Source organism: Monodelphis domestica, chromosome 4 (assembly GCF_027887165.1).
Source record: "Monodelphis domestica isolate mMonDom1 chromosome 4, mMonDom1.pri, whole genome shotgun sequence".
Lineage (NCBI taxonomy): Eukaryota > Metazoa > Chordata > Mammalia > Didelphimorphia > Didelphidae > Monodelphis > Monodelphis domestica.
The window spans coordinates 305357175-305384372 of NC_077230.1; the positions used below are offsets into that span (position 1 = coordinate 305357175).

General features: G+C 34.5%; 1 protein-coding gene across 8 annotated transcripts in view; it reads left to right on the plus strand.

Moving 5' to 3' along the window:
- The window catches only part of PDS5B (PDS5 cohesin associated factor B), a 237245-nt gene that overhangs the window by 137520 nt on the left and 72527 nt on the right, over positions 1-27198 (plus strand). For all 8 annotated transcript variants that reach the window (XM_056825157.1, XM_056825155.1, XM_056825156.1 and 5 more), the window contains 3 exons: positions 3203-3251; positions 7029-7168; positions 7934-8049. In XM_056825157.1, the coding sequence (XP_056681135.1) occupies positions 3203-3251; positions 7029-7168; positions 7934-8049 (305 nt within the window). The remainder of the gene's footprint in view (positions 1-3202; positions 3252-7028; positions 7169-7933; positions 8050-27198) is intronic.

Sequence of the window (27198 nt, forward strand, 5' to 3'; positions counted from 1 at the left end):
GACTAGCTGGTTGAGTCTCATCAAGAATCCAGTTAGGACTTTGAGTCTTAAGAGACTCAGAGTCCAAACCAAAGTCCAGGTTTTTCTTTGGTCTTCTCAGAGTTAAACAATTTATAAAAACCACAATAGATAGTCAGTAGTGTTTCCCAAGTTGGGAAAGGAAAACACTGAGCTCCTTCAGATCTTTCCCTCAGACAGAGAGAGAGAGGCAAAGATGTTACTTCCTCCAGCCCTGAGAGAGAGTCTCTGAGAGTGTGTCTCTGCCAACTGCCAGAGAGAGTAATTGACATAGAAATCTGGTTATAATGGTCACATCTGAAATTAACATGCTCTCAGCTCTACTTCAAACTCCAGTTCCTTTCTCAAGCAGCCACTTTACTTCTTATCCCTAAACTAATAAATAAAACAATACTTATTTTCCAACATCATCCTTACACTACCCACCTTGTTGTTCCTCCCCCTTCTTTATTCTCTTCTGAGTGGAATGTTTCTGCACCAGATTCTATGTGTATATTATTCCTTCCTTGGACCAGTTCAGTTGAAAAGTCCAATTGTCAGCCACTGTACCTGCCCCACCCCTTAGTGGCACCCCTTTTCCCCCTTCATGATGTGGTTCAGAGGGAACACAAATCATCTCTCCAAATTAGATTTTAAGGAATTTATTCTTACTTAATCTTTTAATTACTGATTTGTTGTCTTTTTTAAAAAAATAACTGTTTGACTTTCAGAGTTTCTCTGAAGTTTTGATCTTTTCTTCATAGAAATCTTGGAAGTCCTCTATTTCTATAAAAGGTCCCTCCCCCCCACCCCCCGGAGGATTACATTATTTTGCTTTGTAAATTATTCTTGACTATAAATAAGCCTATACCTTTGCCTTCTGGAATATTGTATTCTAAACTCTCTGCTTCTATTGGCATCTAAATCATATGTGATGTGTAGCCATGGCTCCTTAGTACTTGAATTCTTTCTTTTTGACTGCTTGAAGTAAAAATAAAGAAAAATTTTAATCTTGAAACTAACAATTTTCACCATAATTCTCTTAAAAAGATTTCATTTTAAGGTTTCTTTTCAGTAAGTTACCTGTGGATTCTTTCATTTTCCACCTTCCTTTATGATTCTAAGAGCTTTGGGCAATTTAAAAATTTCTTGAAATTTAGAATTTAGGCTCTTGTTTTGATCATGGCATGCAGGTAGACCAGTAATACTTTTTTCCCTTGATTTTTTTTCGTCAATTTTTTGTTTTTTGGTTTGATTGTGAGATCACTGAAATGTTCTCCTATTTTTTTAGTCTTTTGATTTTGTTTTAGCATTTCATGTTTTTCCATGTCGAGTCACTGTGTTCTGTTTGGTCTATTCTTAGTTTCAGAGAATTTGTTGTTTAGACAAATTCCTTTTCCTGTTCTTTCTTCATAAATGGCATTTCTTTGACATTTTTTCCTATAATATCATTTCCTTGATAAAAATAATTGTTTTAACTTAAAAAAAACTTGCTTTATAAAAATTGTTCCAAAATTCTAATTGTCATAAAAACAATCTGGTACTGGCTAAGAAATAGAATGGTGGATCATTGTAATAGATTATATGTACAATATATTGAAGTAAATGACTGTAACAATCTATTGTTTCATCTAGCTTTCCAGATAAGAACTCAGTATATGACAAAATACTTTTGGAAAAGCTGGAAAATAGTATGGCAGAAAATAGGTATAGACCAATATTTGTTACCCAATGCCCAACATAAGGTCAAAATAAGTATATGATTTAGACATAAAAGGTGATACCATAATTAGAGAAACATAGCATAGTTTACTTGTCACTTCTATGGAGAAGGGAAGAATTTATGACCAAAATTCTAGTTAAATTTATTTCCTACCTATGTTTTTCCTTGAAGCTTTGCTTGTAGATGTTTTGGAGTCATTCATTTGTAGGTCTAAATTTTGAGTGCTCCTGTCACTGAAGCAAATTTTTATCATGAGATGCTTTTTTTTTTTCATTCTTTCAGCCTACTTCCTATCTTTCACCTATATTGGAGCAAGGTTCTGTATATTTCTTGGGGGAATGCCTGGGCTTTTAAGCTTTCAGTGCTACCCAGATGGTTGGTATCAAGGTAATATAGGATTCCTCTTCTTCTGGCTTGAACTCTGTCAGTTCCTGACCTGAGTTTGGGTTGTAACAACTGTAGACTGCTTCTGGGCTTAGCCATTATCATCTAGTGAAGAAGCTCTTATTGGTTCAGAATAATAGAATTGCAGAGTCTTGCTTCGCGATTTCTGCCCTTGTTATTTTTATCACTTTATGTTACTCTGCCATTTTGGCTCCTCCCCCATTTGAATATTATTTCAAAGGGAATTCAGCTTTACCCTGTTCTACCAACTTAAATATAGATAATTTCTTTTTTCTTTGCACTTTTAAAGCTAAGGCCTTTTTAAGTTGGGATTTTTGTGTTGCTGTGGCATAAATAAATAAATGAAAACTTGTCAGTGAGTTATATATATATAGATCACATCTGGTAACTACATATAATATATTGAAAAAGTATTAGGAAAATTTTAAGACCTTATGGCCCTGCATGTAGTAGAATGATGAGGGAAATTGGCTTATAGTTGACCTAGGATTACTTTGTGAAAATCTGCTATAATCTTAATTGGCAAGCATTTTTTTTTTCAGAATAGGAAATATGCTAGTAAGGTGAAGATGTTTTTGGAATTTTGGTTGTTTTTGTTTTAAATATTATTTCAGGAGATGAATACTGACATGTTATCAACGCATATCAACAGAAAACATTTACTTGTCATTTTATCAATGGCCCCAAGTCTTTTGGATTGAAAACATCAACAAATCATGCTTTTAGAAATTATGTGTAATGAAAAGTTAACTTTTTAGTGAAATTTTAGTTTATAATGAAAATTATACAGGCATCATGGTATAGAGCAGTGGTTCAACTTGTAATCAAAATTATGTGGGTTTATATCATTGTTGACTCTTACGTAGTTTGCAGTCCTTGGCAAGTCAGTTAAACTCTATGAGCCTCTGTACACTAACTCCCTTTGGACTTATTTATTAAATTGGAGTATTTATCTAACCATGTAGAGCAGAAAAGTCTTCAATCTCATGAAATTAAAAAAAATTCTTTTATATATTCACACATAATGAAAATTATTTGCAGTGATTTACAATTTTATATATTTTTTGTGACTTACAGACAGATGCCAGTGGTAAAGCCATATTTTCAAAGGTGATGATAATTACAAGTAAGTCATTAAAGTTTTTTTCATATAATTCTGAACATTGAATTTAAATAACCCTTTTGGATGTGAATTTTAAGCATTTTGTGTAGTTGCATGCAAATGATAATATAGGAAAAGTAGATAACCTCTCATTTTCACTATCTTTCTTGCTAGTTTTTACAGTTTGCAATTTTTTAATGTTCTTTTTCTATGTGTAATACTTTGGATATTTTAGGAGAGAAGCTATGAGGATAGTAGCATGTTCATGCCTCCTCAAAAACTTTTACAACCTTCCCTCTCTCCCCACCGTTCTTGTGTACACAACTCCCTTTTCTACCAACTTCAATCCACCTCAACCACATATGGGAATGGTCATACCATTGATGAAAACATTATCCATAATTTTTCCAGAATATTGAAATCCCTCTACATTATTATAACCTCATATTCTTACATCTCACCTTCTTCCTCATACTTGTCCTTGTAAACCTTAAAATTTCTTAGACTTATAAATGTTGGAAATTTCACCATTGGGAAATTTCATACTTGAAAAATTTCAGTATTTATCATGACTTGATATTCTTTATTCCCTCTATCCCCCTCTGTACTTCCAGTCTATCACCCTTGTTCTGGTCTCTTTTTCTTCATTCATCCATACAATATTAACTATACTTGGATAGTTTACCCTTCTGTTTTATCATTAGTTGTCCCTTTTTTTAACTCAAATCCCATCACCCATTCTATTCATATTCCTGGAGAAAATCAAGTAACCCATGCAACAGACCTTACTATAAATTTGTTACATAATCTAAACTAGGCCTTCATGTGGTACATGGCAGTCCTTCATTATTTTATTGCATATCTCATTTCTAACATGGGTTTTTCAAAATCTTATCCTCTTTTTCTTAGACTTCCTAAACTACCTCTTTCTACCTTATCTCATTGGAGGTCCTTGCCTCCTACCTTCCTGAGAAATAGAAGACATCTATTATGAACTCACTCTTCCTCACTTTATATCTCAAGGCCTATCTTCATCATTCTTCATTCTCTCCACTTTTGCTCAAGTCTCTTAGAGAGTTGAGAGTCTCTTTTCCAAATCTCACTCTTCTACACATACTCTTTTATTTTTTTAAAAATCTTTATTTTCTGCCTCAGAATCAATACTAGGTATTGGTTCCAAAGCAGAGAAGTTGTAAGGGCTAGAGGTTGAGGTTAAGTGATTTGCCCAGGGTGTCATAACTAGGAAGTGTCTAAGGACTGCTTTGGACCTCAGACCTCCCATCTGTAGGCCTGGTTCTCTATCCACTAAGCCACCTATCTTCCCCTTATACAAACCTTTAAATCCTATTTATTTTATTATTCCTTTTAAGTCTCAGTCCCTGTTTAGGCAGTAGAGTAATACAGTGGAGAAAATGATGTTTTTTTGGAGTTAGAGACCCCAGATTAAAATCCTGCCTCTACCATTTACTAAGAGTTTTACCTGGGGCAAGTGACTTCTCCAGTCATCAGTTTCCTTATCTGCAAAATGAAGGGATTTATTCCAGCTCTGTGTTTAGTTTCTGCTGTAGGCATATATACTCTTCTTAGTAATGAAAGGTCACTAAAACATGGAGAACTGCCCAAGGAGTCAAGATAAAAGTGGGGAATGGAGCTAGAGGATTTCAGAGAGGAAGGCGAATTTTGAGTTAAGACTCCTAAATCACAGAACCTGTGATCTGCAAGTTACCTCCGGTATTAGGTAGTCCAACAAAGATCAGAACAGGAATATTCTCCTACCATATTCCTGACAAATAAGCCTCTGAAGAATTCCTATAAGGAGAGAAAATTCACTAGCTCAAGGACAATCTGTTCCATTTGTGGGTACCTCAAATGGTCTGGGATTTTTTTTTTTCTGTTATCTAGAAACCAAGTCTGTCTTTTTGCAGTTTCTACCCATGGTTTTCCAGTTCTGGACTTTGGAGTGAAATATGACATTGAATCCTTCTCTTTCACATGATAACCTTCAAATATTTTAAAAAACCTATTGTATGGAGCCAAGATCTTTTCTTTGGGGTAAACCCCAGATCCTTCAACAGATTTTCCCTGTACCTGGTTCCCAGTCCCTATCACCATCCTTGTTGCTAGCTTTTGGTATCATCTCAAATTTAGTCATGTCCTCCTTAAAATATAACCCCCAGAATGTAAATGACATTGCTTCTCAGAGCAGGGTGTGGATTTTGTGGTTATGTTGACTACAACCTCATTAGGAGTTAGGATGTTGAGCTATTCAAGAGTTTCATGATCTCACTTTTTCATCTGAAGCAGATCAGGAAGAGATTTTATCCTCATTTTGTGGATTGGGTAGTAAGCACAAAGCATCTAAGTTAATTGCCTGAGGTCATAAGAATTGTTGCATTGTAGACCGGAGTAGGAAGTAGGCCTGCTGAATCCTCATCTAGCGTTTCTTGAAGCAAGTATCCTCCTCCTTCAAAGCCCATGCCTTTTACAGAGCTTCTCTATTTCTTTTGGTACTACCACCATTCTGTCAGTTATCCAAGCTTGTAAATTTGTTGTCATCTGATTTTTTTCTTCTTTTTCAACCCTACATCTCTTTAATCCTTTTCTAGTTCCTATTTTCATCATCTTTTTCCTGGACTATAATAACCTCTCAACAATTGTATTCCATATAGCTGCCAAATTGATATTACTAAAGCATAGGTCTCACCAAGTTATTTCTTTACTAAAATATCCTCAGTGATTTCCACTGCCTCTAGGGTATGAAATATGAATTCTTTATCATAACATTTTATATATATTCTCTTTGCCTTAGATAAGTAATCTCCCATGTCTGGAATGTATCCATTCCTCACCTCTGCTTCATTGAATCCCTTCCTTTAAAGCATAGTTCAAGTACTTATGTTTCTATAAGATCTTCTTTAATTCATATCAATTATTCATGCTTTCTCCCTACTGAAATTACTCAGTAAATTTTGTATTTTCTTGTGTACATATTGTATCACATCCCTGGAATGACAGTTCCTAGAAAGCAAAGATTGTTACGTGGTTTATTTTTATTTCCTAAGCACCTAATTGATAAATATTTGTTGAACAGTTGATAGTAAAAGGGTTGGTATATATTATAAGAATTTATAAAACTATCTTATTACCCATATTTCCATTCTTTCTTTTTAGGAATTATGTTTTCTGTAAAAAATAATACCTCTATAGGTTTGTTGGATATACCAGCTGTGGTTGCACTATCTGGAGCTGCTTGCTCTCTCTTTGCTCTTTCTAAATGATAATGAAAATCTCTGTGTTAGACTTTTCTACTTTGACAAAATGTTCAAAACTAAACACAAAACTGATTTAAGCAAAACATCATTTAAATAACTATTAAGAGATTAATTGTTGTTACTAGTCTCAAGGGCTGAATTTGTCTAATGATCTTAAAGTCAAAATTACTTTGGAAAGTTAACATCTATGAGTTTGACATTTAACATATTCTATAAAAAACTATCTAGAATTAATCATTTTATTCATTTCCAATTTAGTTTTTACATCTTAATGATTATTTCTAATATGCATTTCAGTTCCATAAACTTTTAATTGACTATAAACAAATTAACCTTCTTCATATGAAACTTGGCTCTTAGACAGTTTACTGGCTTTTTGACAATTTACTGGCCTTGTTCTCAAAATCACGCTTATTTTAGGATATGTAATCCCAAAATTGACATAAAAGATAATATAAAATATTTATAATATCAGATTTTGAGAATGTCTTTTTCAAAGTTTAATTTTATTTCCATTATTTGTTTAAAGGAAATTTGCCTGATCCTGGTAAGGCTCAGGATTTTATGAAAAAATTTACACAAGTTTTAGAAGATGATGAGAAAATAAGAAACCAATTAGAAATGCTTGTTAGTCCAACATGTTCCTGCAAACAGGCTGAAGGATGTGTGGTAAGGACAATATTTCAAATATCTAATATTTTATTTATCTAAAATGTTTTATTGATCTATTTTTATATCAGCTTTTTGCTGTTTACTCTTGCACTCTTAAATATACCCTTAAAACAAAGAAATAATGAAACAAAAGAAAGCAAAAAACTGAATGATCACATTTTAAGCAGAATCTCTATTCCTCATAACTAATCAGAAAGTGTTGTCATCATCTACCTTTTGAGATCAATTTTAACTTAATTTAATCTGAATTCTGAAGTTTTTTTAGTGTACTTTTCATTTAAATAATGGTAGTCATTTTGTATCATGTACTCTATTTTCTCTACTCTTATCAAGTCATTCAAGTCTTCCAGATGTGTTTCTAAATCCATCATATTCATCATATCCTAAAGCATAGTAATAATCCTTTAAATATGTGGAATCCAATTTGTTCATTCACCAGGTGATAGTTATTTTTTTCACCATACTTTTCTATAGAGAAATGTGCTACTCTGAATATTTTGGTATTTATAGAATTTTTCCTTCGGGTACTAACTTCTTTGGAATAAATCTTCCTTAGTGGGATCACTAGGTTAAAAATTATGAAATGTTTAGAAATTTTCTTACATTTTAAATTTGATAGATGAGAGAACATAACTAAAAATTATGATAACTTAAAAATTTTTCACATAGATGACAGTTATTTTTCTTCTGATAGCTTGATATTTTTTATTTTTAATGATTTTTAAAAATTATGTTATTAATATTGTAAAATATTTGTTACAGCGTGAAATTACCAAGAAGTTGGGCAATCCCAAACAGCCTACAAATCCTTTTCTGGAAATGATTAAGTTCCTCCTGGAGAGGATAGCTCCAGTGCATATAGATACTGAATCTATAAGGTATTTGCAAATATGAATGTCTCTTATTGTGTGAACTCGCTCATACCTATGTATGTTATTTCATTGCCATTGCCATTTCTATTAATTCCTTATAGTAATCTTTTACAATTATATTTTTAATAGAATTAATGGAATATGACTGTCATATTACTTTGGGTTAGCTTTTGCTTGTCATTTAACACATATTTGCATCACATCTCCTTATCAAAAGACAAAGCTCAAGTGATAAAAATCAGTTTTATTACTACCTTAAGCAAACTGTAATTAGAACAATTCTATTGCAGAACCATACATACCATTTAGCACAGATGTTTCAGTCGACTTATTTTAAAGAATATCGAATAAAAAATTGTACAAAAATTACTTTTAAAAAATTCTAATTTCAAAAATTGGCTAGCTAGGTGTTTTATCTATTTTATATACCAACTTTTATCCCATACTCCTTGAAGGAAAGATATTTAAGAGCTCAATTCTGTTCGTTTTTCACTTCCTTTTTCTTTTAAAAATGTGTTTGTTACATTAAAATTCCTAGATATTTCCTTTCCTATCCTACACTAGAGAAGTCATCATTTGGCAAATATATGTGTACAGTGATCCCATACCTATCGCAGGAGTTATATTCCAGAGACCCCTGTGATAGGTGAAAATCTATAAAGTAGTGGCGTTATATTTATTTTATTATTTATATATAAAGGCTTTATAAACCCTTCCCACTCTCCTATAAAACTTTCTACACATTCTTATTAACTTATAGTCACTGAGCCAATCCACATCCAGAATACAGAACCACAGTACTGTGGTTGGTCACCTTTCATTCCATCAGCAAATAGTGTGCTGTGTGACAAGGGAATCACTTTAAAAGACTGATATATATTAATTTAAGGTCGCCAAGGAATTCAGCTATGTAATTCCTAAATGAAAAACTCAAGCCAGCCTTCAGCCTTTTTTTGGAGTTTAATTACAATAGGAGCAAGAAAGGAATTAGAGATAGAGAGAGAGAAAAAGGGAGAGAAGGGAATAGGGCTTAAATACCCCTTCTGTTTAGGCTGGGCCAAAAAGGCCCAAGCCCTTAGATAGCTGGGGCAAAGAAAAGAGATCAGTCCCTATCACTCACGTGACCAAAATGGAGAAACAGTCTCAGAGGCCCCCACCTTCAGCTTCCTTCAGCGCAAGCTTCTCCGAGTCCACCGCAATCACCCCGACCAAACTCCTCAACTCCCCCTCCAGTCTCCAGACCCTCCTATCTTTAAGGAAACCCTCCAAGTTCCTCCTCTCAGTTCTCCCATCTACCAATCACTGTTCATCAATTTCCCTGTGCCAATGGAGGCTCTAGCTTAACCCAGGACCGCCCAGAGGTTTCTGGCTTTTGCACATGTCTGTTGAAGGTCTATTTTCAAATGATTAAATCTTTGATCTAGGCTGCAGCCCTTACTCAATCCTGTTAGGACTGAATAGGGTGGAGATTTATTCCAAGTATCTCCATTGTATCAATTCTAAAATCAATCATGATTCAAAGAAATTCCTGTTCTATGCTTAAGCATAGGTCAAAGTCCTTTCCATTGTTCAGCAAAAGGTTTCTGTCCTAAAGTAATCTTAAGAAGGGAAGAGAAGGAACCTCCCATGCCAATGGGGTTCCCATTCCAATAGACTATCAGTAAGAAATTTTCTAAGTATGAAATATCCCATTGGTGAAATTTCCAACATTTATAAGTCTAAGGAATTTTGAGGTTTACAGCTGTAGACAATCTCATGTTGGCAAACTTGAGCAAGCTGCAGTGGCATACTGCATTTCCATTGTGTACAGTATGGTATTCATCCACAAAATACCATGATATAGCAAAAACTTTGTGATACAGTGAAGCCATGATAAGTGAACTGCAATATAGCGAGGGACCACTGTATATACAAAACTGTGTCATGATTCTTTCTATTTATCAGTTCTTTCTCTGGAGGTGGGCATACACAAATCATTCTTCAGACAGTATTTCTGTTGCTGTATGTTAATGTTTTCTTGGTTCTGCTCATTTCATTCTTCATTACTGTGGTTTTCTCATGTTTGTTTGTTTTAAAAACCATTACCTTTTGATTAGAAATCAATTCTGCATATTGATTCCAAGGCAGAAGAGTGGTAAGGGATAGGCAATGATGGTTTTAATGTCTTGCCCAGGGTCACCCAAGTAGGAAGTATCTGAGGTTTAAACCCAGTACCTCCCAGGACTAGGCCTGGTTCTGAAGCCTCTGAGCCACCTAGCTGTTCCCCCCCAATGTTTTGTTTTGTTTTTTAAATTAACCTGCTTGTCATTTCTTATGAAGCAGTAGTATTCTATCACAGTCATAACACAACTTGTTTAGCCATTCCTCATTTGATGGACATGCCCTCAGTTTTTTCTTCTTTGCCACCATAAGTTGAACTGTTATAAATGTTATAGAATAAAAAGGCTCTTTTCCTCTTTCTCTCCCCCCCTTGAGAAATAAACTTAATAGTGGTGTTTCTGAGTTAAAATACAATTTAATAACTTTTTGAGTATAATTTCAGATTTCTCTCCAAAATAGTTAGATTTTTACTTTCTTTTTCAATGGAATTGAAATTATTTCATGATCCTAGAAATTTTGTATTAAATGATCCTAAAATGAATTTGCCTAAAGTCTGAAATATTTTCATTGTGCAAAGGTATTGTGATGGTGTTTATGATGAGATTTCCTGTGTTAAAGACTTGTTAGGGTTTTTTTTTTACCTTTTTCATTTCAGGCACTTCTTTGTGTTATACTTTTGATTCTCCCTACCCAAATTCCATTTAAAATAAATTGATGTTCTTTCTCTTATTAATTAGGGTATATGCCTTTCTTTTCCTAATTAAGGTATGAAATATGCTTTTTTTAATGTCATTTCTAAAATAGAGATTTATTATCTTCTAAATTACCTTAAAGCTCTCAGAATTTCTTTGGTTATTCATCAGAAATGTCAGTTTTGTTAGCAATATGGCCTTGGGCAAGTAACTGGACTTTCTTGGACCCTTGTTCACTCATTTGTAGATTAAAGGGATTCAACTGAAAGGCCTCTGAGCATCCTTCCCTCTTTAGATCTGTGACCCTATGAATTTTCTTTTGAGTTCATATTGCCTACTAACACTTTGATAAATCCTTAATAAGATGTCAGTCTATGGCATGGACCCTCTGACTTAGATCCTAGCTGTAAAGCTCCCTGCTGTACCCTGAACTCTATTTAAGTGTAAAGGAAATATAAAATACAGTATAATATGGATAGTGTTAACTTGTGGTTTTCTATGTCAATATGTTCAGGGTTCTTGCTTTGATTTTGAGACCACTATAAGGACCAAACTGATTTAGTGAAAAAGAGGGAATAGAGAGAAGAGATATTAAATGGGAAGAAGTGACAGTCATGGCAACTTAGAGGTGAATGGAAGGAAGAGACAAAGGTGACATCATGGTGTTGACCATTGAAGACTGTGTAATTGCTGCCACTAAAGATTTTTTTTAAGCTTTCAGGAATACTTTCAGACATTCACAGCTTTTTACCCTCTCAACAATGTCCTTAGGGCCTAACCTTAGTAATGAGATTTTTAGGTCAATGATCATGTACAATTTTAGAGGTCTTAATGTATCTTTCCGTTTTGTTTTGTAAAGGGTGAAAATTATGGTTGAGACTGAAAAAAATCTAAATTTAAATGGTCGCCAAGGGAAATCCTAAATAATAAAATACCCAAGTCAGCTGCCAAATTTTTATGGTGATTTAATTACAACAGGAGGCAGAAAATATTGGAGAGAGAGAGAGAGAGGGAGAGAAGGAAAGAAGGGGAGAAGGAAAGGAGTTTAACTCAGAACCACTCTGGCTCGGGCTGAGCCAAAGCAGGTGTTAAGGCCTTGGAGATCCAAGGCAGGGTCAGTCCTTATCACTCATGTGACCGGTCTGAAGGAAAGCTGTCTGCAGGGCTCCTTCAAGCTCAAGCTCTAGGATCGAACTGCACTCTAGCCCTCCTCACAGGAAGTCCCGAGAACTCCTGAGGCTGTTCTCTATCTCACTTCCTGCGTCTCACATGTGCCAATGGTGGCTCAAGCTTGACTTAGAACCACGCAGAGGTCTGTCCTTTTTTTTGCACATGTCTGTTGAAGGCCATTTTCTCAAATAATTAAATCTTGAGTTTGATGTAGCCCTTCCTAATCTTGTTACACTGAGTAGGGTGGAGAATGTGGGTTTCCAAGACCTGATTCTGTTATTCCAAGTATCTCTATTATTATTGATCAGAAAATAGCTAAATTGGATCTTCTAAAGAATAGTCTGATTAGGGTGGAATAGTTTTGAAATTCACAGTTAAAAAAAAAATCATACCTGCTCTAGTAATGTAATATTAGACATGTCTCTATACATTTAATTAAATCATCTTAGCCCATCTGGTTCTCAATTAACATATATTACCAGGACCATATTTTGCGAGTTTGGTCCTAAAGCAGCAGCAGCTGTCTGTTTCTAAGACAATACTGTGAATTTTAAAACAATTCTAAATTCATCTTTACATACTCTTTCCAAAACAAGTCTTTCCGGCTTGGTAATATCCAGTGGAACTTTTGTTCTAGTGCCACAACCCTCCAGGGATGTCGATTACCTCCATAGTGTGATAAGTGTTGAAATAAGACTCTTGCAGGATATTTATGCTCTCTAAGCCATTGTCCCACCAGAAATGATATTTGGATTATGTGTATACTCAGGCTTATATCTGCCATTAACTCGCATGCAGGTGTGTGGGGCCTCTTCAGATATCTATACCATTTAATTTATCTAAGGTTCTATTCATCTCCTTAACTTCTTTTTTTATTCATTTTTGGTTAGATTTATCTACCTCCGAGAGGAAAAAATTAAAAATATTCATGGAAGCTTTGTTGTGACAAGATAACTGGAACATAGATGCAATGAATAGGAGAAATGGCTGAATATATTGTGATATTTGAATGTACTGGATTGTATTATGTTATCAGAAATGACTAATATTGAATATATAAAGGGAAACATATGAAGAATCAAAAAGAGAAAAAGAATGATACACACCATGATTAAATAAAAAAAATAACAGCTATAAAATCATAAGAAAAAAATTCAAGTACAACAAATTCAAAGAGAACTCAAAAGCTGAAGATATTATCATGCTTATAATTTATATATTTTTAAACAAATTGTAAACAATGTATAGTTTGTAGTTTTGCAGATGATTTTTTCAAAAGCATTTGTTTAATTGAATGTTTTTTGGTGGTGGTTACTAAGTTTTCAATAAAAGGGAAGGGGAAAAAAAGAATTCAATGGCAAAAAAATGATGTCCTAGTTTTACAGGCTGTACATACATTTCATACATGGCAGGAAGGGGGGGGGGGGGTTCATGACCATAGGGAGGGAGAGAACCCTGTCAGAAAGTGAAATTAGGTTAGTCTGTCATAATTTATTCTTTTTTTTAAACCCATATCTTTCCCTCTTAGAATCAATACTGTATATTTAGTATACTATATTGGTTCCAAGCAGAAGAATGGTAAGGGCTAGGCAATGGGGTTTAAGTTACTTGCCCAGGGTCACAGAGCTGGGAAGTGTCTGAGGTCAGATTTGAACACAGGACCTCCTGTCTCTAGGCCTAGCTCTCAATCCACTGAGCCACCCAGCTGTCTCCTGTCATGATTTATTCTTGAAGCTTTTGGTGGTCCACTTAGCCATTACCTCTGACATCCCTTCCCCCAATAGTTTCCTAGTGTGATTCCTTCTAGAATTTTGGCAATTATTAACATAGATTCCTTTGGTTGAGAAATCCAGATACTCATTTTCTTCCCTTTTTGGGGGGATGTTTTCTAGTATTACAAGTTTTCCTACTTGCCTTTTTTCCTCAAAGTTTAAACAATTAAAAGTTCATTCAGTACTCTAATTAGGTGTAATCTCTTCATGCTTCCCCCCATAACCACTTTATGTTCATTTCACTAGAAAGCCTTTAATATGGTGCATAATATGTATTTCAAAACTATAGTTCACAAAACTGTAGTTCAGTATCTGAATTAAATGCTTTTTCTGTAAATGTTGAAATTGTCACCATTATATAGCTTCTTTTCCTTCCCCTTTATTCCTATCCAAATGTTCCCCATTATGCTTAATGGGATCAAGAATATATGTGGAACTGTTAGTCTGAGAAAGGAAGGACCTCCTTTCCTTAGGAGGGAGACAGAAAAGTTTAAGACTAGAAACATATATCATTAAGCTGAATAGGAAAGAAAATTTAGAATTATTTATGGCCTTATTCAGTTAGAAAGGTGACAAAATTAGTTATAGAAAGCAAAGGAGATGTTCTGAGACTTAAAAGAATAGAATAGAGGCATTGAAGAAAAGTGAGGGGAGCCATCAAGAAATGAATTAAAAGAATTTCTTAGCACCTAGGAGAACCCAGTAGAAGTTAAATTTGTACTGGACCTAGTTAACCTACTAAAGGCTATGGGAGGCACCCAGGGAGGCACTTTTTTTCCTTCAGTCTTTTCCTTTGTCTCTTTAATTTCTTCCTTTCTACTATCCTTTTACATTCTGCTCAAAAACAAGTCTCTTCCATCCTCAAAAAGAAGTCTTCCTAGTGTTTTCAGTGTTCTTCAAAAGAGGAGCAATGGTAAATTGATTTGGAAGTAACAATGATAATCTGCTCCCCTATTTCTGAGTTGAAGTAAATGTTCTTTGTACTCACAGACATTTCTGTGTTTTCAGAAAAACAAGTTTTGATCAAAGATAAAGCAGTGAATATATTATTGATTGAAAAGTTCCATGTTAGGGTGATAGGTAAGGAATGACAGGATCTTGGGGAGAGGGAATCCACTTACTAAGGAGACCAGCTCTTAAGGAGAAAGAGTGAGACAAGGAGGAGGACAGGAAAGATAATGGCCAACATGTTTGTAAAAGGGCAAGTGGAAGAAGCACAGCACCATATGACTGATGACTATTATCTTCATTTATTACGACAAAGAGGAAAGATTTTAGTGAAAGCAGAGTAAAAGCATTGTATCATTCTTACGGGTGTAACTTTCTCACAGAAAATTGTGTATGAAAAGACTTTAAACAAAACATTTCTAAGGCACTTATACAAACCCAAGCAACTGAGGAATATTGACAATAACTGGGTGATTTACAGGAATCTAGGTAAAAGAGAGTCTAGGTCATTTGGTCATGACATTAAAGAAGCTTCTTTAATCAGCAAAATAATGAAAACTAAAGGATTATCATAAAGGAAACTTTCAAGAGATATTTTATTTTGGTTATAGCTAGACAATACTTTTTGAGCTGCTATTTTGAGATGTTGGCCCTGCCATGAAATTACAGGCAAATTCATAAATATGTCTTTATGGCTGCTTTTCCTCAGTGGGTCTAATTTTGTCTTTAAGTTTATTCACATATCCTTAAAGTTCCATTAGTAATAATTATTAGTATTCTAGGGAAGTTCATTAATGTCATCTCTAAATTTCTTCCAGACTTCTTTTAGCTACCGTAATTAAATACATTGACAAGCTCCCTGTCTTAGGTAGATATTGTTTCATTATCCTCTAAAAGCTAAGGGTCATGGTATGATTCTCTGGAAGGATGGAGGGAAATCTAAATAGTAAATAGACTATTCCATCCCTTTATTCCAAATTTCATGTGCAAGTCACAGTAACATGCTGCAAACCTGTTTATGTTGTTGAGAGTTGGTTGATATAGTAATTGCTTTTTATTGAAGTACATTTTCTTTTTTTAGTATTAAGGAGGATTATGAATGTGAAAATTGTTTGGAAAGCAGATATATCAGGAAATGATATAAAAAGAAAAGATTTAGCAATTAAAAAAATTCTGCAGTCCATTTGAATTCACCATGTAATGATTGCTATGTTTTATCACATTTGAAATTTTATTATTTATTTTAAACTTAGATTCTCAAATTTTTAGGCATATATTTGTGGATAAATATTTCATTACTTTATTAAATCTGAGATCACCCTTTAATGGTTCAGGTTGTGTTCAGTACACACCTTGGTGTTGCTTGTCCTTGAACTACTATAAAAATTCGTTATGGAAGATTCATTCAATATGAGGTATTTCCTCTTAGACTAATGTATTTGAATAAAATATCATTAATGAGATCCTGCTTACTTACTCATATATAGCAATGTTAATTATTTTATGTCTTTTGAGCACCATTTCATGGTTTTAATATCATCCACTATTTTGCCCAGTGTTTCTATATCATTTTTCTTTTGCATAGCTTTAAAATTGATCTCAGTATCCGAGAAATTGTGGTCACCTTCACCCCCTACCCCTGACCTCCCCCAGCACAGATCTCAATGACTCTTTTTTTAACTTCTTCAGTTCCATCTCTTCTTCCTCAAGTATCACTTTGGGTACCAAAATAATAGAGTCTCTTTATGGCATCTTTACTGTCATAGAGGAATATTATGTTATAAAAATGTTGACATATGCTTTAAAAATTGGATGATATTTGCCTTTGCCTTTTCTCTCTAAATACTCCTGAATTGATTTTTGCTGAATTAGGTTTCACATCCAGTTTTTTTCTGTACTTTTTCTTGCGCGCATGTTCACACGCGTGTTTGTGTGTGGTGCTCTTTTTGCTTTGTTATTTGGCACACCTTCAATCCTTTTCTGTGATATTTTAAAAAGTCATTTTATTTTCTAAACTGACATTGTTCCTGACTGACAAATTTCCTGTAGCATTTTGTGATTCTTTTTGGTCTGTCAAGTACCTACTGTATGGTCAGACACTGCTAAATCTTGAAGCTTCAAAGAAGGGTCTTTGTCTAGTATTCATTTTCAGGAAGCTCATAGTCTAAGAGGGAGACAACATTGAAACAATTATGTACTAATTTTATATATATATATATATATATATATATATATATATATATATATGATGAATTCGATATAATAAACAGAGGGAAGGCACTAGCATTACTGGGTATTTTGGGAAAAAGCTTCCTCTATACAGTAGGATTTTGGCTGGGAGTTAAAGAAAGCCAGAGTGATGATGATGAAACAATATTCATGAAGTGAAAAGTAGGGAACACATTTCTGGGGATGCTCAGAGAAAATGCTCAGTTGGGAGATGGATTATCTTTATTATAGGAAGAATAGCAAGGAAGCCAGTAACATTGGATTGCAGCTTACCCAGGAGTGAGTAAAATATAAGGAGTCTGAAAATGTAGGAGAGAGTTGGTTTATAAAGGATGTTGAATGCCAAACAGAATTTTATATTTGATTCTGGAGGTGAGAGGCAGTTTGGTTAAGGATATGTGATATTCTCTGTTTTTGTTCTTTTATTCATTTCTCATTATTCTATGTAAATAACTTATTTGATTAGCTCAGATTTGATATATTTTAATTATACATTTTACTTTTGTGTCCTTCTTATCTAATAGTACTGGACTTGGAATTAAGAGTGTTGATACCTGAGATACTGACTGTGGTCCCCTTGGTAAACCAGTTCTTGTCTCAATATCTTATCATCTGTAATAAAATAATTAACAGGATATTTCTGAAAATCAAATAAGATAATATATGAAGCTCTTTGAAAACTTTAAAAAGTGCCCTGCAAATTTTTAATACTGCTTTCATCTAGTGATGATTTTGATCTTTGTTCTAACTTATCATTCTGAATATAAGGAGGTGATTCTTTTTTTTTAACATTACTTTTTTAATTGGTCAAATTCAAACATTATTCTTTGGTTACAAAAATAATTTTCTATTCTGCCCTCCCCTCCCCCAACCCCTCCCATTGCCGACATGCAATTCCACTGGGTATTACATGTGTCCTTGATCAGAACCCATTTCCATGTTCTTGGTGTTTGCATTAGGATGTTCATTTAGAGTCTACATCCCCAATCATATCCCCATTGACCCATGTAATCAAGCAATTGTTTTTCTTCTATGTTTCTATTCCCACAGTTTTTCCTCTGAATGTGGATAGTGTTCTTTTTCGTAGATCCCTCCACATTGATCAGGATCACTGCATTGCCACTGATGGAGAAGTCCATTACATTTGATTGTTCCTTAGTGTATCGGTCTCTGTGTACAATTTTCTCCTGGTTCTGCTCCTTTCGCTCTGCATCACTTCCTGGAGGTCATTCCAGTTCACATGGAATTCCTCCTGTTTATTATTTCTTTGAGCACAATATTATTCCGTCACCAACATATATCACAATTTGTTCAGCCATTCCCCAAGGGCATCCTCTCATTTTCCCACCACATTTTTGCCACCACAAAGAGCGCAGCGATGAATATTCTTGTACATGTATTTTTCCTTATTATCTCTTTGGGGTACAAACCCAGCAGTGCTATGGCTGGGTCAAAAGGCCAACAGTCTTTTAGTGTCCTTTGGGCATAGTTCCAAATTGCCCTCCAGAATGGTTGGATCAATTCACAACTCCACCAGGAATGAATTAATGTCCTGACTTTGCCACATACCCTCCCAGCATTCATTACTTTCCTTTGCTGTCATCTTAACCATTCTGCTAGGTGTGAGGTGATACCTCAGAGTTGTTTTGATTTGCATCTCTCTGATTATAAGAGATTTAGAACACTTTTTCATGTGCTTATTAAGAGTTTTGATTTCTTTATCTGAAAACTGCTTATTTATGTCCCTTGCCCATTTATCAATTGGAGAATGCCTTGATTTTTTGTACAATTGATTTAGCTCTTTGTAAATTTGAGTAATTAGACCATTGTCAGAGGTTTTTGTTATGAAGATTATTTCCCAGTTTATTTACCTTCTAATTTTGGTTACATTGGTTTTGTTTGTACAAAATCTTTTTAATTTGATGTAGTCAAAATTATTTATTTTACATTTTGTGACTCTAAGTCTTGCTTGGTTTTAAAATCTTCCCCTTCCCAAAGGCCTGACATGTATACTATTCTGTGTTCACCTAATTTACTTTTAGTTTCCTTCTTTATGTTCAAATCATTCACCCATTCTGAGTTTATCTTGGTGTAGGGTGTGAGGTGTTGATCCAAACCTAATCTTTCCCACACTGTCTTCCAATTTTCCCAGCAGTTTTTATCAAATAGTGGATATTTGTCCCAAAATTTGGGATCTTTGGGCTTGTCATAGACTGTCTTGCTGGGTTCACTTACCCCAAGTCTATTCCACTGATCCTCCTTTGTGTCTCTTAGCCAGTACCAAATTGTTTTGATGACCACTGCTTTATAGTATAGTTTGAGATCTGGTACTGCAAGGCCACCTTTCTTCACATTTTTTTTTTCATTATTTCCCTGGATATTCTTGATTTTTGTTTTTCCAAATGAACTTTGTTATGGTTTTTTTCTAATTCAGCAAAAAAGTTTTTTTAAAGTTCGATGGGTATGTCGCTAAATAAATAGATAAGTTTGCGTAGGATGTTCATTTTTATTATGTTAGCTTGTCCTACCCATGAGCAGTTGATGTTTTTCCAATTGCTCAGATCTAGTTTTAGTTGTGTGGAAAGTGTTTTGTAGTTGTGTTCATATAGTTCCTGTGTTTGTCTCAAGAGATAGATTCCTAAGTATTTTATATTGTCTAGGGTTATTTTGAATGGAATTTCTCTTTCTAATTCCTGCTGCTGAGATGTGTTGGAGATATATAGAAGTGCTGATGACTTATATGGGCTTATTTTGTATCCTGCGACTTTGCTAAAGTTGTTGATTATTTCCACTAGCTTTTTAGTTGATTCTCTGGGATTCTTTAAGTAGACATCTTTAAGTATCATCCGTAAAGAGTGATAGCTTGGTCTCTTCATTGCCAATTTTAATATCTTCAATTTCTTTTTCTTCTCTAATTGCTACTGCTAGTGTTTCTAGTACAATGTTAAATAATAGAGGTGATAATGAGCATCCTTGTTTCACTCCTGATCTTATTGGGAAGGCATCTAGTTTATCCCCATTGCAGATGATGTTGGCTGATGGTTTTAGATAGATACTGTTTATTTTTTTAGGAATGACTCTTCTATTCCTATACTTTCTAGTGTTCTTAATAGGAATGAGTGTTGTTTATTGTCAAAGGTTTTTTTCTGCATCTATTGAGATAATCATGTGATTTTTGTTGGATTGCTTGTTGATATGGACAATTATGTGGATGGTTTTCCTGATGTTGAACCATCCTTGCATTCCTGGTGTAAATTTCACTTGATCATAGTGAATAAACCGGCCTAATCTCTTGCTGGAGTCGTTTTGCTCGTATCCTATTTAAGATTTTTGCATTTATGTTCATTAAAGAGATTGGTCTGTCGTTTTCTTTCTCCGTTTTTGACCTGCCTGGCTTTTGAATCAGTACCATATTTGTGTCATAAAAGGAATTTGCTAGAATTCCTTCTTTGCTCATTCTGTCAAATAGTTTGTATAATATTGGGATTAGCTGTTCTTTGAATGTTTGATAGAATTCACTTGTGAATCCATGAGGCCCTGGGGATTTTTTCTTAGGGAGTTCTTTGATGGCCTGTTCAATTTCTTTTTCTGATATGGGGTTATTTAAGAATTCTATTTTTATTCTATTAATCTAGGCAATTTATATTTGTTTCAGTATTCATCCATATCACCTAAATTGGCATATTTATTGCCATATAATTGGGCAAAATAGTTTTTAATGATTGCATGTTAATTTCCTCTTCATTGGAGGTGAGTTCTCCCTCTTCAGCTCTGATACTGTCAATTTGGTTTTCTCCTTTCCTTTTTTTTTTAATTAGATTGATCAGTACTTTGTCTATTTTGTTTGTTTTTTCAAAATACAGGTTTCTAGTCTTTTATTAGTTCAATAGTTCGATAACATTCGATTTTATTAATTTCTCCCTTAATTTTTAGGATCTCTAATTTAGTTTTTTTCTGGGGGTTTTTAATTTGTTCACTTTTACGTTTTTCTGATTTGCATGTCCAATTCATTGACCTGTGCCCCTCATAAATTGTTAATATATGAACTCAAGGATATAAATTTTCTCCTGAGTACTGCTTTGGCTGCATCCCATAGATTTTGAAAGGATGTCTCATCATTATCATTTTCTTCAATGAAATTATTGTTTCTATGATTTGTTCTCTCACTAACCGATTTTAGAGAATCGTATTATTTAATTTCCAATAAATTTTTGAATTGACTCTCCTTGTACCCTTACTGATCATTATTTTTATTGCCTTATGATCTAAAAAGATTGTATTTATTACTTCTGCTTTTCTGAATTTGTTTGCCATATTTTTAGGACAAAGTGTCTGGTCAATCTTTGTGAATGTACCATGTGCTGCTGAAAAGAAGATGTATTACTTTTTGTCCTTGTTTATTTTTCTATATCTATTACATATATATCTATTAACTCTAATTTTTCTAAGATTTCATTCATATCTCTTATGTCTTATTTCTTTTTTTATTTGATTTATCTAAATTTGATAGTGGTAGGTTTGGATCTCCAACATATAGTTTTACTATGTATTTCCTCCTTCATTTATACTAGTTTCTGCTTTAGAAATTTGGATGCTATACCATTTTGTGCATACATGTTGATTAGTGAAATTTCCTCATTGCCTATACTCCCTTTTATCAGGATGTATTTACCTTCCCTATCCCTTTTATTCAGGTCTATTTTTACTTTGGCCTTGTCATATATCATGATTGCAACTCCTGCCTTTTTTCTATCAGTTGAGGTTCAACAGGTCTTGCTCCAACCTTTAATTCTGACCTTGTGGGTATCTACCTGCCTCAGGTGTGTTTCTTGTAGGCAACATACAGTAGGATTTTGGATTCTAATATTTGTTTACATTTTATGGGCGAGTTCCTCCCATTCACGTTCAATGTTATGATTGTCATTTGTGAATTCCCTAGTATTTTGATATCCTCTCCTAGTTCTGCCCTTTCTTCTTTTGCTATATCCTTTCAATACAGTGGTTTGCTCTTAATCAATCCCCCTAATCCCCTCCCTTGATATGCTTCCCTTTCTGGTTCCTCCCTTTTTGTTCCCTTCTTTTTTTATTTTTTAGGGTCTGTTATGTTCCCTTACCCCTCTCCTTCCGTCCATTTTTGTACTTCACACCAACCCCCCCCCCTTAGTTTTCCCTTCTCATTTACCCTGAAGGATAAGATAGAATTCAAGATCCCAATGGATCTAGATGCTCTTCTCTCTCTTAATTGATTTCACTGAGAGTAAGGTTTAAGTATTACATATTAGCACTCTCTTCCTCTCCTTCTTATATAAATGTATTTTTCCCCTCCCCTTCCCATGTGTATCCTTGTGTGATAAAGATTATCGTATTTATTTTTATTTCTTCAAGTATCTCTTGGTACCATCTTCGATCTCCCCCCATATTTTTCTTTTTATGCATATCATCTAATAGCTCTTAATGCCCCAATTTTTTCCTACGAGTGATTCTTCTCATTACTATAATAATGAATGCAATTTTTGAGAGTTACAGATAACATTTTCCCCATATATTAATATATATAATTTGTTCTAGTTGTAGCCCTTAAAGAAGTGAATTTGATTAAAAAAGAAAAACATTTTCCCCCTTTTCCCTCTCTTATTTACCTTTTCATGTTTCTCTTGATCTTTGTGCTTGAATATCAAACTTTCCACTTAGTTCTCGTCTTTTCTTTACAAATACTTGGAAATCTTCTATTTTGTTGAATGGCCATACTTTCCCCTGGAAGTATATAGTCAGTTTTGATGGATAGGTGATTCTTGGTTGAAGACCCAGTTCTTTTGCCTTTCTGAATATTGTGTTCCAGAACTTGTGATCTTTTAGTGTGGAAGCTGCCAGGTCTTGTGTGATCCTTATTGGTGCTCTTTTGTATCTGAATCGTTTCTTTTTGGCTTCTTATAGGATTTTCTCCCTAGCTTAAAAGCTCTGGAATTTGCCAATTACATTCCTGGGAGGTGTTTTTTGGGGATTTAATGTAGAGGGTGGTCTATGAACCCTTTCATTGTCTATTTTGCCCCCTTGTTCAGGAACATCAGGGCAGTTTTCTTGGATGATTTCTTGTAGTATGATGTCAAGATTTTTGTTTATTTCTGGGTTTTCAGGTAGACTAATGAATCTAAAAATTGTCTGTCCTTCCTCTTTTTTTCCTGATCTGTCACCTTGTCAGTGAGATATTTTATATTTTCTCCTATTGTCAGTCTTTTGATTTTGCTTGATTAATTCTTGCTGTTTTGCAAGATCATTGATTTCCATATCCTCAATTCTGTTTCTTAAGGCTTGGTTTTTCTGTTTTAATCTTTTGATGTTTCTGCTATAATCTTTTGGTTTTCTCTTTGAACCATTTCCCACTTCTCTTGCCAGAAGGTTTCCATCTTTTTGGTAAGCTCCAATTTAAGTTCTTCCAGTGTTTCTGGATAATTTTCATTTTTTTTTTAGAAGGTTGTGTCTTTGTTTGAATTTCCTCCAGTATTTCCTCTGTAGCCTGGGTTTTTTCTCCATAAAAATTTTTCGAGTGTCACTGCCTTTTTTTTTCTTGGAGGTTGTTTATTGGTCCTTTTTATAATTTGCCATCACTATGGGGGGTTTTCCTTCCCTTTTTAGTCAGAAATCTGAGTGAGATGGGCAGGCTCTCTGTGTATGGAGTTAAGGAGCAAGGATTTTGCCTGAGGTAATCTCTTGTATCACTGCAGCTTCATCTGTTCACTGCCCTTCTTTGCACTACCTTCCTGGAAGCACCCATGGTCTGCGCTCCCCCACCCACCAGGGTTTCAGGTGTAGCTGTTCTTTGGGATAGGTCTTTGGTGGTCTTAGTCAGCTCCCAAGGACCTAGAGGTGCCCCTTGCTTGATCTAGAGGTGCCCGTCATTCACTCGCTGATTCTGGGAGGTGCTGACTCTGACTCTGGTTCCATAGGTGGGGCTGGGGGAGGGTAGATTAGCTCACCTTTCGGTGGGAGTTTTTTCACCCCCTTATAGTGTGGAAATACCCAAATCCCACATACCTTTAATGCTGCGTCCTACTATAGAATCCCTCTGTACTCATGAAAAAAAATATATTTTTTTTTGGCTTTTGAGTTAGTCTATATCAGTGGGTGCTGAGGAGAGGATTCTTGCTGAAAGTAGAGTTTTAGTTAGGACCTGAAGGAAGCCAGGGAAACCCAGGAGATAGAAATAAGGGGAGGATTCCTATGATGGAGAGAAAAGCCAGTGAAAATACCAAGAGTGAAGTTGGAGTGATTTATGCTAGAAAGAGCCAGAAGATCAGGGTACCTAGATTGAAGAGCATGTGCAGGAGAGTATGATGAGAAGAATGGTAAAGTATGAAGGAGTGAGTTTATATACGGCTTTAAAAGCCACTTAGAGAATTTCATATTTGATCTGGATAAAATGCTGAGTTGTGTTTTAGACATGCTGAATTTGAGATAACCATAAGAGAGATATCCAAGAAGAGATGTACAATAGTAATTTAGAGCTCAGAAGAATATATAGAAAGATCTGAACATCTTCTGCACAGTAATGTAGAAAACTAAATAAGAGGTGGTACCATCATCTTTATAAAATATTTATCAGCATCCTCTACTTATTAACATTAATTACATGGCACATGCTATCCCTCTGGCCTGGAATACATTCTCTATTCACCTGTGCCTCAGAATCACTGACTTTGGACTCATTTTAACTACCAACTTCTACTTAAAGTATTTCTTCTCCCAACTGCCAGCCCCCTCCCTCTCTTCCTTATTTTGCAAACACTTGTATTTGTAATCTCCCCCATAAAAGGAAAATTCTTTGAAAGTAGGGACTATCTAATTTTTAAATTTACATCACCATCACCAAGCACAGTGCTCAGCATATAACAGGCAGTTTTTTGCAAATAATATGTAATAGCAGACAAAATCTTCATAGTTACAGATAAAAGAATGTCAAGATTTTTCTGTACTTACTGTTTAATTACTACAGCATTTTACTTAGTAAGGAAAATCAGTTACAAAGTCACTCCTTCAACAAAATGTCTGCCCTACAAGTCATGAAGACACTCTAATAGATACAAACAGATACAGCTTCATTCAATCCTCTGAAGATCACTATAAATCACAGCAGATATGTGTTCTTTACGTATTCAGCAGTCATAGAAACTGTCCTATACATAAATCCAACTTAAAGACTGATCTCACTGTACAGAAGAGAAAGATAGATTATAGTTCCAGATTATTTTATACTGATTTTCATCAATCCCTAGTATATAACTGAACTTCATCAATGAGTTCCATGGCCACTCAAGAAATTAGACTGTAAATCCAAAGAGGATAAAAACAAGTAAATGAAGTACTATTCCTCTGTTGATTACTTTCAGTTTATTTTGTATTTGTTTGCACATAGTTTGAATATTGTATCTCCTGTTATATTGTGAGTTCTGTGAGTGTAAGGGCTGTCTTTTGTCTTCACTTGCTCAATACTTTGCAGTGTCTAGCATAAAATAGGTGCTCAATAGCTTCTTGATGCTGCTGCAACTTCAACAGTTCTTCTAGGAATATTGTGTAAGACTCTCTTTTAGGTATTTGGGACAGAAATACAAGAACAAAACTGTCCATATCCATAAGCTTATATTTTACTTTGGCATACGTGTATACCACAAAGTATTATATAAGGTAATTGAGGAGGCAGAGCTTGGGAAGATCACAAGATCTTGGCTTTTGAGTTGGAAGGGGCTTCTGCAGCTGACAGCCTGGGCCAAGTATCTCCCTCTTTCTTCTCTTTGATAAGTGATGAACCCAAGTTCACAGAAGGATTAAGTATTAGAGACAGGAATAATTCGAACCCTGGTCCTTTTTATTAAGTACTGTTAAGTGTTTGGGAAACACAAAGACAAAAATCAGATTCTCTCAGCCTTCAAAGAGCTTACTTTCTATCAGGGAAAGCATCAGAATCAGGGAAGACTTCCTAGGGTAAGGTGGCACATTATCATGGCTTTGAGGGAAAATGTAATAATTTGATCCAGTAATGCTATTTAAACACTTAGAATCAGAAAAAAAAATTATTAGAGTATTTATAAGGGCAAAAAATTATTTATGGTGTTTTTAATGAACATAGTCATAATTATTTTTTTTCTTTCAAAAGAGAACAAAAATAACCAGGTGTTACTAGAACAACTGTTTTCATGGATTATAAAAATTTTGTTAGTAAGGATTGCTGTAGCTTTTCCTAGGTGACGGTTTAAAACAAAATTAAAACAAAATGCTGTCTATTTAAAAGACTACAATAAGGCACGGATGGCATACTCATCGAATTTATAGATGACACAAGCTGAGAAGTCAAGCCAACACATTGGGTAATAGCATTCAAAAAGATTTTGACAGACTGAGATATTTAGTCCAGTCTAATTAAATTAAATTAGACTAGGTCTCAGGCCCATGCCTATAAACTTTTTTATTGAGGAGGCAGAGGCTGTTGGGATCACTTGAACTTTGGGATTCTTAGCCAGTGGTGTGCCAAGCTAATCAGGTGTCCAAACTACGTGTGGCACCTATATGAAGAAACCTTAAGATAGGGAGTATAGTAGACTTGCCTTGGGGTATTAATTTTAGGGATAATTGGATGAAGGAATGGGAATGTTTTGACCTGAAGGTTTGGGGGAGAGGGGTAGTGTGGTGGTTGGGAATGGAGGATATGATAGTTGAGTTTTAAGATTTGAGGGGCTGCTAGGAGGAGCAGGTAGAACCTGGAACATGGATAGGAAGTTGTAAAGCGAAAAAAATTGCTTAGCAATTATTGTCTTTAAGTGAAATAGGCTGCCTTTCTAGATGGCCATTTTGTTGAGCATGTTTTGGATGGGGTTCCTTCAGGACATGGCTTTGATAGAGGGCTTATAAGGTCTTTACACCTCTAAATTTCTCTAATTCTTTGTACAACTCTTTTAATATCCTGAGCTTCTACTGTGATAATTTTCCATATTTTTATTTTATATGAAAGTATTTTAAAATGGAATAGGAATAGATCATTTATATCCTTGATTGCCCTCAAAACTAACCAGCTTACTGAACTAATAGTTAGAGGTGATTTTATTTTGACTACTATTTGCCTCTATAATGTTGGTAGACTTTAAGAAGCATATCATCAAATCATTTTAATAAAGTTTTATTTTTCTAATATTCTCATAGTACTAATTAGTAAATATTATTAGGTTATTTCTGTGAAAAAATCAATACCCTTTTAA